We start from the raw sequence: 14,768 nt of genomic DNA, 5'->3' as shown, positions 1-14,768 counted from the left end.
ACCTCAGGCCATGCCCCCTACCTGGGGGGGGGGGGGCTTGACAGGGGTGGGGTTGGCCAGGTCTGGGTCTCGCATGATTTTGAGGTGCACGTGGGTGGGTGGGGACTTCACTCTGGTTCCCGTGTCGCACCCTAGACTCTGACAGGAGGAAGATTTTCATATACATTTTACTAATTTTCTTTCATCTCTGACACTTCTATAGAGAAAGGGCAAATAGCAATATTAAAATATTTCCTCTAATTCCCTTTTAATGTGCACGAATTTCATGCACCAGGTCACTAGTAATTTTATAAGTTGTTTTTCTTAACCTACTATTTGGTTACCCAGTGGTATAATTAATATGTAAAAAGTGGAATACTTGCCCAGCCGGCATGGCTCAGTGGTTGAACATTGACCTATGAATCAGAAGGTCATGTTTCAATTCCCATCAGGGTACATGTCTGGGTTGCAGGCTTGATCCCCTGTGGAGTGTGTGCAGGAGGCAGCCAATCAATGATTCTCTCTCATCATTGATATTTCTGTCTTTCCCTCTCCCTTTCTCTCTCTGAAATCAATGAAGGCATTTTTTTTTAAGTGAAGTAATTGATTCTTTCCTTTTATTTACCTAGTTTTTAAGAATATAATTTGTTTCTATGCCATCCTGAGAAGGTGATCAATTAGTATTTTTGCTGAATATGAATTCTTTTTTTGCTGGTTTTATGAACTCAGGGATTGAGACATATTTGATGAGTTTACTCCATTGATTGCCAGTTTCCCTTTCATGAAAGTTTCCATAAATATGAAGATTTAATGAGAGAATAAACGTAAAACACCAGGCGCACGGTAGCTACGTTCTCAGAAAATGGCAGCTTCTTTCCTTCCTTCTCTGGGCCTCAGTTTCCCCAGCTAGCCCATCTAAACTTGCAGGCATTCCCCTTCCTCCCAGCCAGCCTCTCCCCGGGCTCCTGTCCCACTGCGCGGGTTCGGGCCGCCAGGTGGAGCCAAAAGACCGACACCGCGGCCAGACATCGCACATGCGCACTGACGGCGCTGCCCGTCTTCGCACGCCCTCGTACGTCACTTCCGGCGCGAGGGGCGGGGCCGGGCGGGCCGGGAGTGCGGGTCGTTCTGCGCGTGCTGCCGGACGAGGCTCCCGCCGCCGACTGACCCGCGCTCCGCCCCGTAACCGGGCCGGTGAGTGCCTGCGAGCCCGTCCGTGGCCCTGGGGGCCGGGGAAAGGGACCCTTGAGAGGGAGGGATAACCGGAAGTGGGGGACCCGAGGAGAGAGACCCCAGGAAATGGGGACACCTGGGGAAGGGGCGACAACCGGAAGTGGGGGGTCTCGAAAGGCTGCTCCGAGACGTAGGGTGTGTGGGGCTCCAGGCGCGATGGCATCTAGACCTCTCCTTGTTTGGGCGGCGTGGGGAGGAAGGTGATGCTCACAGGGTGATGGACTCAGGTGAGGAAGGTTCATGGCTCCACCCTAACGAATGGGGTTTGCACTCCTCCCAGTTCCCACCCATCAGCTCTGTGCGGGACAACTGCCCAGACCCTGGAGATGGGCCCGGAGGCTCCAGGTGGCGTGTAGAGCCCGCTAGGTGTGTACCCCTGGGCACATCACTTACCTCCACATCATCAGCCGATTGTTCTGAGCATCTGTGAACATGCCAGGCAAATTGTGTGCCCCCATGGAATTTATATTCCAGTGGGCGGTTTCCTCCCTTTGTAAATGGGAGGAGTAATAGAGCCGTCACCAAATATTGTGAAGATTAAAAGGAAAGTTCTTATCACCATGCTCGATACATGGTAAAATGCTCAAATACGTATTATCTCTTCATTATTACACTGTAAGTTAAACTTAAGGCAAAGAATTATATTGTTCGCTGTTGTATGCCCATTGCCTGTGAGCACAGTGCCTGACTCATATGGTAGGTGATCGGTGATTACTTGATAACGACAGGTTGGTGAAACAGACCCTGAGGAGTATTTATGTCTTAACACTGGACTGCCATTTCTGAAAGAAATCGGTGCTGTGGGACACTGGAGGGAGTTACCCTAGGGGAATCAGGGAAGGCTTCACAGAGGAGGTGACATTGAAGCTGGGTCTGGAAGGTGATGAGTTATCTGGGTGGGAACAAACAGAGGAAATTCCAGCAGAAATATCATAAATGCATGAGGTGTTCTGAGAATGGTGGGACATTTGTTTTGACTGGCATTTAATATGCATTGAGAGGTGGGGAACTAGGAGACAGGCTGAAGAAAGACACTGAGGCTGTGGCAGGGACGTGGCATGACAGTCTTTCTCCTGGGTACGCACGGAATTGGGATTACAGGCGTCTGTGGTAACTCCCATGGAAACAGAGCCCAGGGTGCGTCCTGTGAATCTATGCTTGTTCCATTCCTTGCTCAGCATACCTCTGCCAAGCTGATGAAACTCATTCAACAAATATTTATGGAGCTCGGACTATGTGCCTGGCATCCTGTTAGGTGTTGGGTTTAAGGTGATGAGCAAGACAGTTGTGAATGTTGCTCACAAATTGCCTACAGACAACAATGGAGTGGGAGAAGGGCTGTGTCAGAGAGCCGTGGGGAGGCTCCTAATCTGGCCTGGAGTCCCAGAAGGCCGCCTGCTTCAAGCACCGTCATCTCTCGCCTGGATTATTGCAGTGGCCTCTAAATGGTCTCTTCACTTCCATCCTCATCCCCTTCCAGTCCATTTGCAAGACAACTGAACAATCCTCTTAAAATACAAATCTGGTCATGTCACTCTACTCAAAACCCTCTTGGCTCCCACCAAACTCAAGGTCAACCTTATTGGCCTACAAAGCTCTGGTCCCATGGGTACCTCTCTAAATTCATCTGCTAGTACTCTCTGCCTTGCTCATTTGGCTCTAGCCACACTGGCCTCTCTGTTCCTCGAAAAAGCCAGGCAGATTCCTGCCTCAGACTTTACACTCGTTCCCCCAGATACCGACCTACACAACTTGCTCCCTCGTCTCCTTTGTCTTTGCTCCATTGTCGCTTGGGTGAGGCCTTCCATGACCACCCTATTTATAATTGCAGCTCCTGTCCCCAGATACATCCAACCCCCTTCCTGCTTCATCTCTCTCCATAGTGCTTATGGAGACTGTATAGTTCATTTTGCTTATAGTGCCCCCCCCCCACACACACACACACTAGTATCCAAGCTCAATGAAGGCAGGATTTTATATTCACTGCATCCCCAGTGCCTGGAAGTGGGCCTGGCACATAGTAAGTGCTCAGTATTTGTTGAATGAATAAAGTGGCATCTAATTGGAACTTAAGGATGAATCAGTCAGGTGATGAGCTAGAGGACGAGCATATTAGTTGGAGGAAACAGGATGTGCACAAGACAGGAAAACACCTCTGGGAGGAAGTGAAAGAAGCTGGGTAGGGCTGGAGGTTAGAATGCAAGGAATGGAATGGGCAGACCTGAGATGCCGGGCAGGTAACTGGTCACAAGGGCCGCTGTGCACTTGGCGTGACTGGCTACATGCAGAGACCCCTGAGACGGTCCCTGCCTTCCTCGTTGGGCTCCAGGGGTTCAGTGACAGCCCATGGACAAGAGTTCAGGCTTTGGAACTGGACAGCCCTGCTGCTATCTTATTCTGGAATATCTGAGGCAGCCGTTTTTTTGTTTCTGTTTTTCACTTGATAAGTGTGTTTCTGGTCTTCTAAGAAGCAGAAACTAAGAGGAGATTAGACACGCAAGAAATCCATTGGCAGCAACGCCCATGAAGCACGAAGGGAGGGGAGCTGGCCCTGGGAAGGAGGCTCGGGCAGTAAGTCTCGGACTGATGCAGGTCCATGAAAGGCTCGGCTGGCCAGACTGATGGGGAGTCCCCGAGGCAGAGAGTTACCTGTTAGAGGAGTCCCATGTCTCAGTCATTGGCTGGGGGCAGTCTGTGCCAAGTGTGAATCCCCTGGATGGCGGATCCAGGGGGGAAGCAGCTGGGGCCACCCGGCACTTATGCTTCACCCCAGCAGCAGATCTGATGAGTTCAGTTTCACGAGCACCATGACAAGTCACATTGCGTATGGTAAAAACAATTCAAACAGTACAGTAAACAGCCTCTCCCACCTCAGGTATCCAGTTCTCCAGTTGTTCTCTGGGAACTATTGGCAACAGTTTCCTGTATCTCTTCTCAGAAATTTTAGGTGTATTGACAAGTGAATATATGTATATATTTTAAAAACATAAGTGCAATTATTTTTATTGATTTCAGAGAGGAAGGAAGAGGGAGAGAGAGTTGGAAACATCAATGATGAGAATCATTGATTGGCTGCCTCCTGCACGCCCCCTACTGGGGAGGGAGCCTGCAACCCAGGTATGTGATCTGACCAGGATCGAACCCTGACCTCCTGGTTCATAGGTCGATGCTTAACCACTGAGCCACACCTGCCAGTCAGACATGATTATTTTATATACATTGTTCTGCAACTGCTTTCCCCCACCCCCCCTCAGCATATCAGCTTATAAGTTCTGCCTGATTTCCATGACCGAATAGCATTCCATTCATATGGTGATATTACTTAACCAGTCTCCAACTAGTAGGTAATTAAAGTGTTTCCAATCTTTTGCCATTATAATCCCACAACCTTTGGGTGTACAGGACGACATTCTAACCAACTGAGCCACCCGGCCAGGGCTAAAATTTGATAGATAATGATAAACTGCCATCCAAAGAGGCTACCTAGTTTATTCTCTCAACAGCAAGCATATCAGAGTACCCATTTTGCATTTTGCCAATCTGAATTTCAGAGTTGTTTTAATTCACATTTCTTTAATTACAAGTTACGTCGAGCACACATGCATACATCTGTGAGCAAAGCCACGGTGTTGGGTGAGGAGTGTGTGTTTCCTGCTGTAGGTCTGGATGCCTCCATAGAGATTCTTACTTAATCCAGTCTGGGGTTGGACCGGGGCACGCGGTTCAGATCCAGCTCACGCCTCCACCCCAGTTGAGACCCAGTGCTCTGAGGTTACTTGGCTTAACAAAAATGTTCCTGTCCCCCTACATCAGCTGCCGTGGGGTTTGAGGTGACCAGGTAATAATGCTGCACTTTATTAATCCGCTTGGGGCATCTGTTTTGACAGGCATCCTGGTAGCTAATGTCAGAAGAAAGTGACTCTCTGAGAACTAGCCCTTCTGTGGCCTCACTTTCCGAAAATGAGCTGCCGCCAGCATCCAAGCCTCCTGGCTATGTGTGCTCGCTGTCGGAAGAGCTGGTCACCAAGGCCAGGGAAGAGCTGCAGGAGAAGCCGGAATGGAGGCTTCGAGACGTGCAGGCCCTCCGTGACATGGTGCGGAAGGACTTCCCGAACCTGCGCACCTCTCTGGACGATGCCTTCCTGCTGCGCTTCCTCCGAGCCCGCAAGTTTGATTATGACCGGGCCCTGCAGCTCCTGATCAACTACCACAGCTGTAGGAGGAGTTGGCCTGAAGTCTTCCATAACCTGAAGCCGTCGGCCTTAAAAGATGTCCTCGCTTCCGGATTCCTCACCGTGCTGCCCCACACCGACCCCCGGGGCTGCCATATCCTCTGCCTCCGCCCAGGTATTGCCCTAAGCGGTTGCAGGGTGCTTGTGCACAGCCTCAGTTTGGGATGTGTCTGTCCAGCCCCTCTCTCCCTTTCCTTTTCCGTTTTATCCCCTCCATGTGTTAGTCAAGGCCTTTTGATGGCAGATAACAAACCCTACTCAACCTGGCTTAAGAAAAGAGGGAGGATTTAGTCTGAGGAGACAGGAGCATCTCAGAGAACCAAGCCCACCTGGAGCCAGGAGTCAATTCAATTTTACCCAAACTGCATGGTTAGCATGGGAAGAGGTGGTTCCCCAGGGAAAACCAGGGTGATGCCCTGAAGATAAAGGGACACATCTGATGGGAGAAGGCATAGATGTCCATTAAGATAAGTACTATTGCCCTGGCTGGTGTGACTCAGTGGTTAGAGCATCATCCCACGCACCCAAGGGATGCGCCATCAAGGGCACGATTCCCCATCAAGAGCACGTACCTGGGTTGCAGGTCCATCCCTGGCCCTGGTCTGGGTGCATGTGGGAGGCAACCAATTGATGTGTCCCTCTCACATAGATGTTTCTCTCCCTCTCCCCCTTCTCCATCCCCTCCCTTTCACTTGCTCTAAAAATCAATGGAAAAAATATCCTCAGGTGAGGATTAGCAAAAAATAAAAATAAAATAAGTACTGTTATCCCATTCTATTTATGAGGCGATGTAAAACTCAGACTAAGGAAGTAACTTGCCCAAGGTGTAACTTCAGAGTTCACACTTTTGACTTCAACACAATTGCATTTCCATTTCAGGAGTTAAGAAATGTCAGCTGCTGCTGAAGGTGTCCGATTTCCTAACCTCAATAGAGCCATGCCAGTTGAATATCATCTTGCTTTTCTGCTTTTAAAGGACAGTGTTAGCACAGAGATAAAGCTTAGCCTGTCTGATTGTTTGTATGTATTTTTGTAGCACACTGACCATCTCTTATGACCTTAGACAGATGGATACCGAGCAACTATCCAATTACCGAAAACATCCGAGTCATATACTTGACATTAGAAAAGCTCATTCAGTCTGAAGAAACCCAAGTGAATGGAATTGTAATTCTTGCAGACTACAGAGGAGTGAGCTTATCAAAAGCATCTCACTTTGGCCCTTTTATAGCCAAAAAGGTGATTGGCATCCTTCAGGTATGGCCCCATTTGTCGCGTGCCTGTTCTGTTGTTGTTTCCCCAGGGCCCTGTCCAGTTACCCATGTGATACGCACACCCCGCTTCCCGCTCCTACAATCAGAAAAATACGAAAGCATTAAAAGTTCTATTTACCACTCATTCCCATGTGGGTCTCCAGTAGTTTCTGAGGTACCTTTAATCTAGGCAAGATCAGCTTTCGGACAAGACTCCAAAAACCAGGGAAATGCTTTCTGCTCTTTTTTTGGTCAAGGAGACAGAGGAGAAATTCTCCTAACAAATGAAACTGAGAAATTGTGTTTCTGCCCAAGGTCATAGAGCCTGCCGTGCCGCCTGTGGGACCTGGGGGTGGGGAGCCTTGTTGGACTGTTTGGCCCGATGCTTTCACCCCTCGAGTTGTGTCTCAGAACACAAGTCACTGAGAACCATCAGGTTCCTTATGTATCTTCACAGTGTGTAATGGTTTGCAAAGCACTGTTACCGTCATCATAACCCATTCAGTGCTTTAAGGAATCCTTTCAGACAGACAAGTCAAGAATTATTTTTCTTTTTCGGTTAGGCGGGAAAACAGATCCAGCAGATAGAGTGTGGCCCAGGTCTCTCCGGCTTGACTCCTAGCTCATTCTGACCCAGCCCATGGGTGCTGGCTCCTGTGAGCTGTGGGGACCAGAGAACAGTTCTCAGTGTGTCTGAGGCCCTCCTGTGCCCCAGCTGAGGATTTGAACATCAGTGTCACATTTGGTCATTATCAGAAGTTGGAATTCTGGCTTTGAGGCAGCGCTCGGGCTTTCCTTGGCTTCCACTCTTCTGATGCCTCCTGCTAAATCCCATGTGGATTTCAGGGTCAGCACAATGAGTTTAGATTATTGTTTGCTGTAAGATGATCTGAGAGACAAAATTCCAGGGTTAAAAAATTTGGGAAATATGGTAAAGCAAGTCCCTTCCTTGTGAATGTCACTGTAAACATTTGCATTTAAGGCTCTGAACCGTCCTGCAGTTAAAGGAAATCTGTTTGACTATATTTAGCTTGCTACTTCTCAAACTCATTTACCTACCATGGAATGTTTTTTTACATCACACCTTGTAACATCCTGAGAAATGCATTTTGGGCAGCTCTGATTCAGAAGGTCCGATAGTTACTAGATCCATCCACATAGGCTCAGACCACTTTTTACCTTCCTGTTTAGCCCCTACTTGGGTTTCTTTGAGGAGACCTTGAGAATCAGACCAGACCAAGATTTCACGGGGTGAGGCAGGCTGTGGTAACAGACAGTTTGCAAATACTCCATGTGTTCTAACATCCCCTTCCCTTCCCCCACAGGATGGCTTCCCCATTCGGATAAAAGCGGTCCATGTCGTGAATGAACCTCGAATATTTAAAGGCATTTTTGCCATCATAAAACCATTTCTGAAGGAGAAAATAGCAAACAGAGTAAGTAATGGTCCTAATAACTTAAGATACTTTAATTTTGTTTCTGCTTCCTTATTTGTGACATCTATAAATTTAATTGTGACATCAATAAACTTACCTTAATTTATTATTTTTGCCCCAGGACTATTAATTTGGAAAGTACAATAACAATCCTTTCTGTGAAGAGAAGAAGAATAAGAATATAATATTTGACAATAGAGAGAGCAGAGCCAGGATTGTTATCTAAGAGCTTCCCTGCTCTGTAATCAATTAGACCTTTTCATGTCCTGTGTAAACCAACATTATATTTTACATGTAAGAGGATGGAAAAGGGTAGTCATTGGGCAGGTGGTTAAGAAGAGTTATGGAGATTTCTTACTACAGCTCCTTGGGTTTCAAAATACTGTTTAAGCCTTCCCAGTTACCTAATTTGTTGTCTTGCTGTATAAAGTTTGTGAAATAATTCAAGGTTCATGAGGTAGTTGAGCTTTTAGCTTAATTCTTATTTAAGAAAGGGTAAATGACATTTGAAAAGATGGAAGAGCCTTTTCCAGCACCGCGATTGAAATGTGGTGGGTGTAGTTTTCCCCTCCCTAGGCCTAGGAACATTGTGATCACTCCAAAGACTGGGTCTTGAATATTATATATATATAATACATATTATATATTTATTTTTATTTTTTTCCAAAGAGGAAGCACAGAAAGACAGAGAATCTCAAGATTGCAAGGAAGAGAACTTAAAATCCAAATCCCCAGATCTTCTTCTGAAGATTTTTTTTTTAATATTTTTTTACTGATTTCAGAGAGGCAGGGAGAGATAGAAACATCAATGATGAGAGAGAATCATTGATCGGCTGCCTCCTGCATGCTCATGCTCTCCACTGGGATCAAACCCACAATCCTGGCATGTGCCCTGACCAGGAATTGAACCATGACCTCCTGGTTCGTAGGTCGACGCTCAGACCCTGAGCCATACTAGCTGGGCTCCCTGAAGGTGTTAATTCATCAGCTCAGGGGTAGAGCCCAGGAATTTGTGCTTTTAAAATCTCCTAGGAGATTCTGATGCACAGTTAGGTCTGAGAACCACTAACTTAGTGGCCTCCACGCCTGGGTTTGAGCCTGTGTTGGTTTCTGGAGCTCCTATTTGGAACTTGCTTTTTCCAAAGCAGCCTTTGGGCCAAGTCTTTTTTTTTTTTTTTTTTTTTAATCTGTGAAATGACCTTATTTATGGCCCACAATCTTGTTCCTTTGGTCCTTCATATGTTCATTCATTCATTCAAAAATATTGATCAAATACTACATGTGAGTATGTTCTAGATAAACAAAATAGACCAAATTCTTGGTCCCCAGGAAGCTTGCATGCTAGGGCAGGGGTGGACAATGTCTGGTCCACAGGCCGTATAAAGTCCACAAAACCATTTGGTCTGGCCCTGCCAAGGCAATAGGGGTGAGGCAAATAAATGTTTGACCAAATATAGCAGGCTATTTTTTAAGTTAATAATTTTGTGTGGCTAGAGAATGATGTTATAAATATCCAAATGGCCTTTGGCAGTAAAAAGGTTCCCCACCCCTGTTCTAGGGAGACATAGACAAGGAATTATATGTTACCTGGTATTAGAATGTGATGAGTGCAATGGAGAGAAATGAAGCAGTGAAAGGAGTTAGTGAGTATGGGAAGGGGGAAAGGGTTGTAGTATTCAATGGGGTGGTTAGAGGTAGCGTCATTGAGAAGCTGGCGTTTGAGTAAAGAATTGAAAGAGGCAAGGGAATGAGCCTTACAGATCCTGGGACCAGCAGCAGCCCGATCCTGGGGTGGGAGCGCGCCTGGCATACTGGAGGAGCAGCAGAGGGGAAGGAGGAGGAGGAGGAGGCAGAGAAGTAACGGGGGCTAGATCATAATGGCCTTTGGCGTTTAGTCTGTGAGATGGGAGCACTGGAGAGTTGTACAGAGGAGTGACGTGATCTGACATCCACCGAAATGAGCTTAGATTGTGGTGGGACAAGGGTGCAAGCAGGGAGACCAGGAAGGAGGTTGTTGTGGGAGTCTAGGTAGAAACGATGGTGGCATAGTACCATTAGAGTGGCAGTGAAGTGGTTGGATTCTGGGTATATTTTGAAGGAGCGGCCAACAGGGCACTTGGTATAAAGAAAAGAAAATTAAGGATCCTCAAGCTTTCCAAGGAACTGGAGGGGTGGAGTTGTCATCAACCATTCCTTAATTCATTCAAGATATTTGAGCACCTAGCACGAAGGAGGTCAGTGAATTACTGATTAACCTAAGGCCAGGTGTGTTTTCACTTCCTTCCCCTCTAGTTTTTCCTCCACGGGTCTGACCTGAACTCTCTCCACACAAACCTTCCAAAAAGTATTCTGCCCAAGGAGTACGGGGGCACGGCTGGCGAGCTGGACATTGCTGCCTGGAGCGCGGTGCTGCTGGCCTCGGAGGAGGACTTTGTGCGAGAGTTCTGCCAACCTGTCCCCGCCTGCGACAGCATCCTGGGGCGGGCGCTGCTGCCCGAGGGGCTGACCTCAGAAGCGCAGTGTGATGACTCCATGCGGGCCGTGAAATCACAGCTGTACTCCTGCTATTAGCCAGTCCCTTGTGAGCATCACCAGCTTTAAGTCCTTTCCTTTTTTTCTTCCATGGGGAGGCACATGGAGAATTTTAGGTGCCATGGATTCTTGCTCCTTGTAATTAAGCTGCAGCATGGAGGGAAAGCTGAGCGTGAGTGAAAGGGCATGCCCTTGATTACTTGAATTATTTCATGGAAGACATGGAAAATGTCCCCAATGATTCCCAAATTTGTGGAATCCCAGTTTGCAACCATTAATCTGGAAGTTGTATCTGGTTCTTAAACATCTCAAAGCAGGAAGAATGAGGACCAAAGTCACTTTGATCCCATCTTCAGGAGAAACCAACCCGATTGGCCAGTCAGCACATGAAACACTTGCGTCAAGCCTGCATGGTGGCCACATGTGAGACTTTAGGAGTTTGTGTCTTTCCCATGAACCCTAACTCCAGACTTCTGTTGCTCATCAGGAATCTACAAGTTTTCGGCCCAGGCCCATTGCCATCATGGATTTGGAAAGCACCTTACCTGAATCAGGCACACAGCGGCACATCAGCAGCTTGACCAGGGACTTCCTGGTCAAGTTCGGGAGCCAAGACTTCAAGCACCTGTAGGATTCATTGGTTGAATCTTGCAGTAGAAACTTGTTTTCCCAAATCCATAAAGCCTTAGTCCTGGTTCTCAACAGAATCATGCAAGGTCCTAGAAGTATATAATTTTATTCAACCTAAAATACTGGAGGCGAGGCCTGTGTAGCTAAAAAATGCTGGCCTAAGAATTAAGAGACCTGAGCTCCAGCCTCAGACGTGTGGCCATGGATAAGACCTGGGCCTCTGCGAGCCTCAGTGTCCTCATCTGTAAAATGATGCTAAATGAAATGACACATAGGGCCCTTTGGGCTGCTGAGGGTTTGGTTTTGTTATTGGACATTAGACATTGCTTTTCCGCCTAGAAAGAGGACTCTCTAGATGCAAGTGGCTGGATCCTGTTTTCTGTGGTACGCCTGGGCCTTTCCAGGAGGGATGTGTCAGTCAGTCACCATTTGGCCCTGCCTTTAAAGAAACAAGTATGTATATTCCTGGGACTCAGTGGTACCAACCTCCTTTTCTTAGTGAGGGTTAAACTTGAATGGCTTTTGTGAGGGCAGGCAGGTGAGAGGACCAGCTTCTTGTATGAACTCCATCCCTGAGATTCTGGTGGTATAACTGTAAAGCTGGCAGCAGGGAATGGTTAAGTTACTTGGGATTCTGAAATTTTGGTCTGGAATTGAATACAAGGGCACGTTATTGCTGGGTCACTTCTGAGGGCCCCTGCCCTCCCAGACCCCCGGCATTTCTCTCTCTGTTGTGGGTGGGCACACTTTAGTCTGTCCAGCCAGACTGGATGTTTGTTCTGCATTTCAATACTTTAGACTCATCCTGTCAAGAATTTAGCCTTTGTCCAGGCATCATATTAGGGGGTTCATCTCGTGGCTTTTGATTTCTTTCCTACTCATCCCATGTAAATGATGTTAAAGTAACCAGTACTATGTGTTGTGTGTGCACCTTCTCTGTGCACTTCCTAGGCCACCAGGCAAGGTGGAAGTGAACAGTGCACCGAAATTCAAAGGCCAGTCTGTTGCAAATAAGCTGTTCATCTTCATAGCACTTTAAAAATGTCCGGAGCGGTTGTTGGTAGAAGTTATGTGCCTCATTAGTGCCAACTCTAGGGAAAGTTCCTTTCACCATAGATACTGACCCCGGGTCCTCTGGGACCTGGCTGAGCTGAAAGTGTCAAAATGCACACCCCTGGCTGCCTCTAGTTCCGTCTGACAGTGATGGTGTGACCAGCATTGCTGAAAAGATCTAAACAGGACAAGTGGGGTGGCTAATGCAGGTAGAGGTTCAGGACCCATCTGCCTGGATGGGAAAATTGGTTAGAGGCTTTCCTAGTTCCCAAAGAGATTTTTTTTAAAAGGAAAAAAAAAAAAAAAAAAAAATTGAAATCAGCTAGACAGAGAGAAATGAGTTGCTCAGCCCCACTAAGTTTCCAAGGTTGAAACTGCATTCCATTGCATGCCTTTGTCTAGGTGACTTCAATAGCAGTGGCCAAGCTCACCTAGAGAATCATCTCAGACCAGGAAGGATGCTGGTCAGGCCGTTGTCATTTCAGCTTCTGAAAGGAGTCAGAGCCAGGGTTTGCCTGCCAGCCTGCCTTCTAGAGCTGCTGCTTCGTTGTGGCTCTACAGAGGGATCCAATCGTTTGGCGCCTGAGGAGTTTGAAGCAAGCTGGGAAACCAGGGCCTCCCTGGGTGAAAATCAAGGCAGTCTGTGTGTGGCTTCACCAAGCATTTCCAGTTTCCCCAGCAGGAGGCCGGTGATGACCAAGGGAGCCGCCCAGGGAGCCACACTCATTAGTGGAGGCGCACAGACCGCACAGCAGTGAACCGCGGAGAACGGGGAGTGCTTTCCTTTAGGGAAAAACTCCAGCCCATTTCACAGGCTCCTGAAAATGAACTTTCCCCACAATTCAGGGTAGTGTGTAGAGTAGGGAATGGAAAAGAGTAAACCAGGAGACCTGAGTTCCAGCTGTACCTTGCTGTGTGGTTTTGGGTGAACCACTGCACACCCCTGAATCATTCCATTCTGTACTTAAAGGGGATCACACCCTGACTCTGAAACCTCCTTTCCCAGCATCGATCATCCTGCCCCTGCCCCCTCCTCCCCGCCCCCAAGCTGGGTTATTCAGGAAGTACCTAAAACTTCCAAATGTAGGTTTAGGTAATATGGGGTTTTTCTTCCTCCTTCCCCCATACTGCTACACAAAAGTGTGTCTCTTCCTGGAATCCCATTCTGCCTTCATGGGGAGGTAGAATCTACAGAAAGAAATCGACAGAAACAGCCAGAAGTGCAACCCTGGCTTCCTCTTCAGCTCCCTCATGTTTCATCCTGCTTTCACGGAGCCACCTGTCCTTAGGTTTATAAACACTTCAGCTTACAAGATACTTTTTTTTTTTTTTTGGCCAAAATGTAGCAGGGGAATCAGAGAATTTCCCCCTAAATTCCTGTGAGACATTGAGCCTTTCGGAATCCTCCCTGGTGGGCAGTTTCTTTAAATGCCATCTGATTCTCAGATCAGTCGTGGGGTTATTTTTTTCATTTGGGTAGGCAAATGAAAAGGCGGTGGTACTCTGGCATTATTATAATACCTCCTGTTAAAGTTTTCCGCTCTTAAGGTTCTCCTTTGACAGCTCTTTCATTTAGGAAGCAAAGTGATAGCTAATGTGTAAGTGTGGCTGTCCTGTGGCACGAAAGGGGTGGAGATGCCAAACATTGACTGTTCGGGAATGATGGCAGTTCTCACACTCCACTCCTCTCCTGGGTACTGGGATCTGTTAATTTTGTGAACTTCAAGTCATTTTCTTTCTGCTTTCTGGACTCAGAAAAAATGGCTTGCTTGAAATGCAGGATGTCCAGATATTCCTCCTTAGCATTTGGTCCCTGAGGAAGCCCAGTGTGATTTGTGGATGAAGATGCTAGTGATGAATGTTGGCCAATTCACTGCTTTTCCTTCCATCTCACTGGGCGACGTGTTCAGCTGGACAGCCAGTCAGCTGCCCTTGGGGATTCTTGCAGATGTGCCTCGCCTCCTGGCACATCAGGTGGGACCCTGTTACGAGTGAAATACTTGAAACTTTCCTGGGGCCAACAGCCTCTGACCCCACTCTGATGGGTGGGAGGTGGGCTCTTTCTGACCAGATTGGGGCACCATTTCAGCCACTGGTCACATTCCTCACTTCAAACTGAAATTCAGTTTGGCTTTGAGTATAGGGCCACATGGTGGTGGAGTCATCTACTTCAGTGTTTGTTTTGACCAAAAGTTTATTTTTCTAGTGCATTTTCTAAGTCAAAGTGGTGAAAACGTGTAATTTTAGTATGCATGACTGGTCTCCAACAATAAAACCCTGGAAGGACAAAGGTGTGGAGTCCCTTTGTGACAGTGGCAGCTTGTTACTCCTGGCATGCGGCCTGGCAGAGCCTCCCTGCAGCCGAGGCAGGAGGGCACTCACAGCACAGTGCGTCCCACACACGCAGGGCTGCTGCGCGG

At 47.5% G+C, this 14,768-nt stretch overlaps 2 protein-coding genes across 3 annotated transcripts in view; one reads left to right on the top strand and one right to left on the bottom strand.

Annotated features, from left to right (window-relative positions):
- The window catches only part of SERINC3 (serine incorporator 3), a 54,121-nt gene that overhangs the window by 16,110 nt on the left and 23,243 nt on the right, over window positions 1-14,768 (bottom strand). The window contains exon 11 of one of the 2 annotated variants that reach the window (XM_028137293.2): window positions 7,264-7,586. The exons of the other annotated variant lie outside the window; for it this stretch is intronic. The gene's annotated coding sequence lies outside the window, so the exon portion shown is untranslated. Of the gene's footprint in view, window positions 1-7,263; window positions 7,587-14,768 lie in introns of those variants that run through there. 2 annotated transcript variants of the gene reach the window in all.
- On the top strand, window positions 1,128-14,698 carry TTPAL (alpha tocopherol transfer protein like). Its single transcript, XM_008158668.3, has 5 exons — window positions 1,128-1,173; window positions 5,100-5,559; window positions 6,508-6,701; window positions 8,023-8,133; window positions 10,426-14,698. Exons 2-5 carry the CDS (start codon window positions 5,115-5,117, stop codon window positions 10,702-10,704), a joined length of 1,029 nt encoding a protein of 342 aa, XP_008156890.1. The 5' UTR covers window positions 1,128-1,173; window positions 5,100-5,114; the 3' UTR covers window positions 10,705-14,698.

The sequence above is a fragment of the Eptesicus fuscus genome, chromosome 12 (genome assembly GCF_027574615.1).
Source record: "Eptesicus fuscus isolate TK198812 chromosome 12, DD_ASM_mEF_20220401, whole genome shotgun sequence".
Classification (NCBI taxonomy): domain Eukaryota; kingdom Metazoa; phylum Chordata; class Mammalia; order Chiroptera; family Vespertilionidae; genus Eptesicus; species Eptesicus fuscus.
Note: the sequence above shows the minus strand (reverse complement) of the source record. Positions and strands in the feature narration are given on the sequence as shown.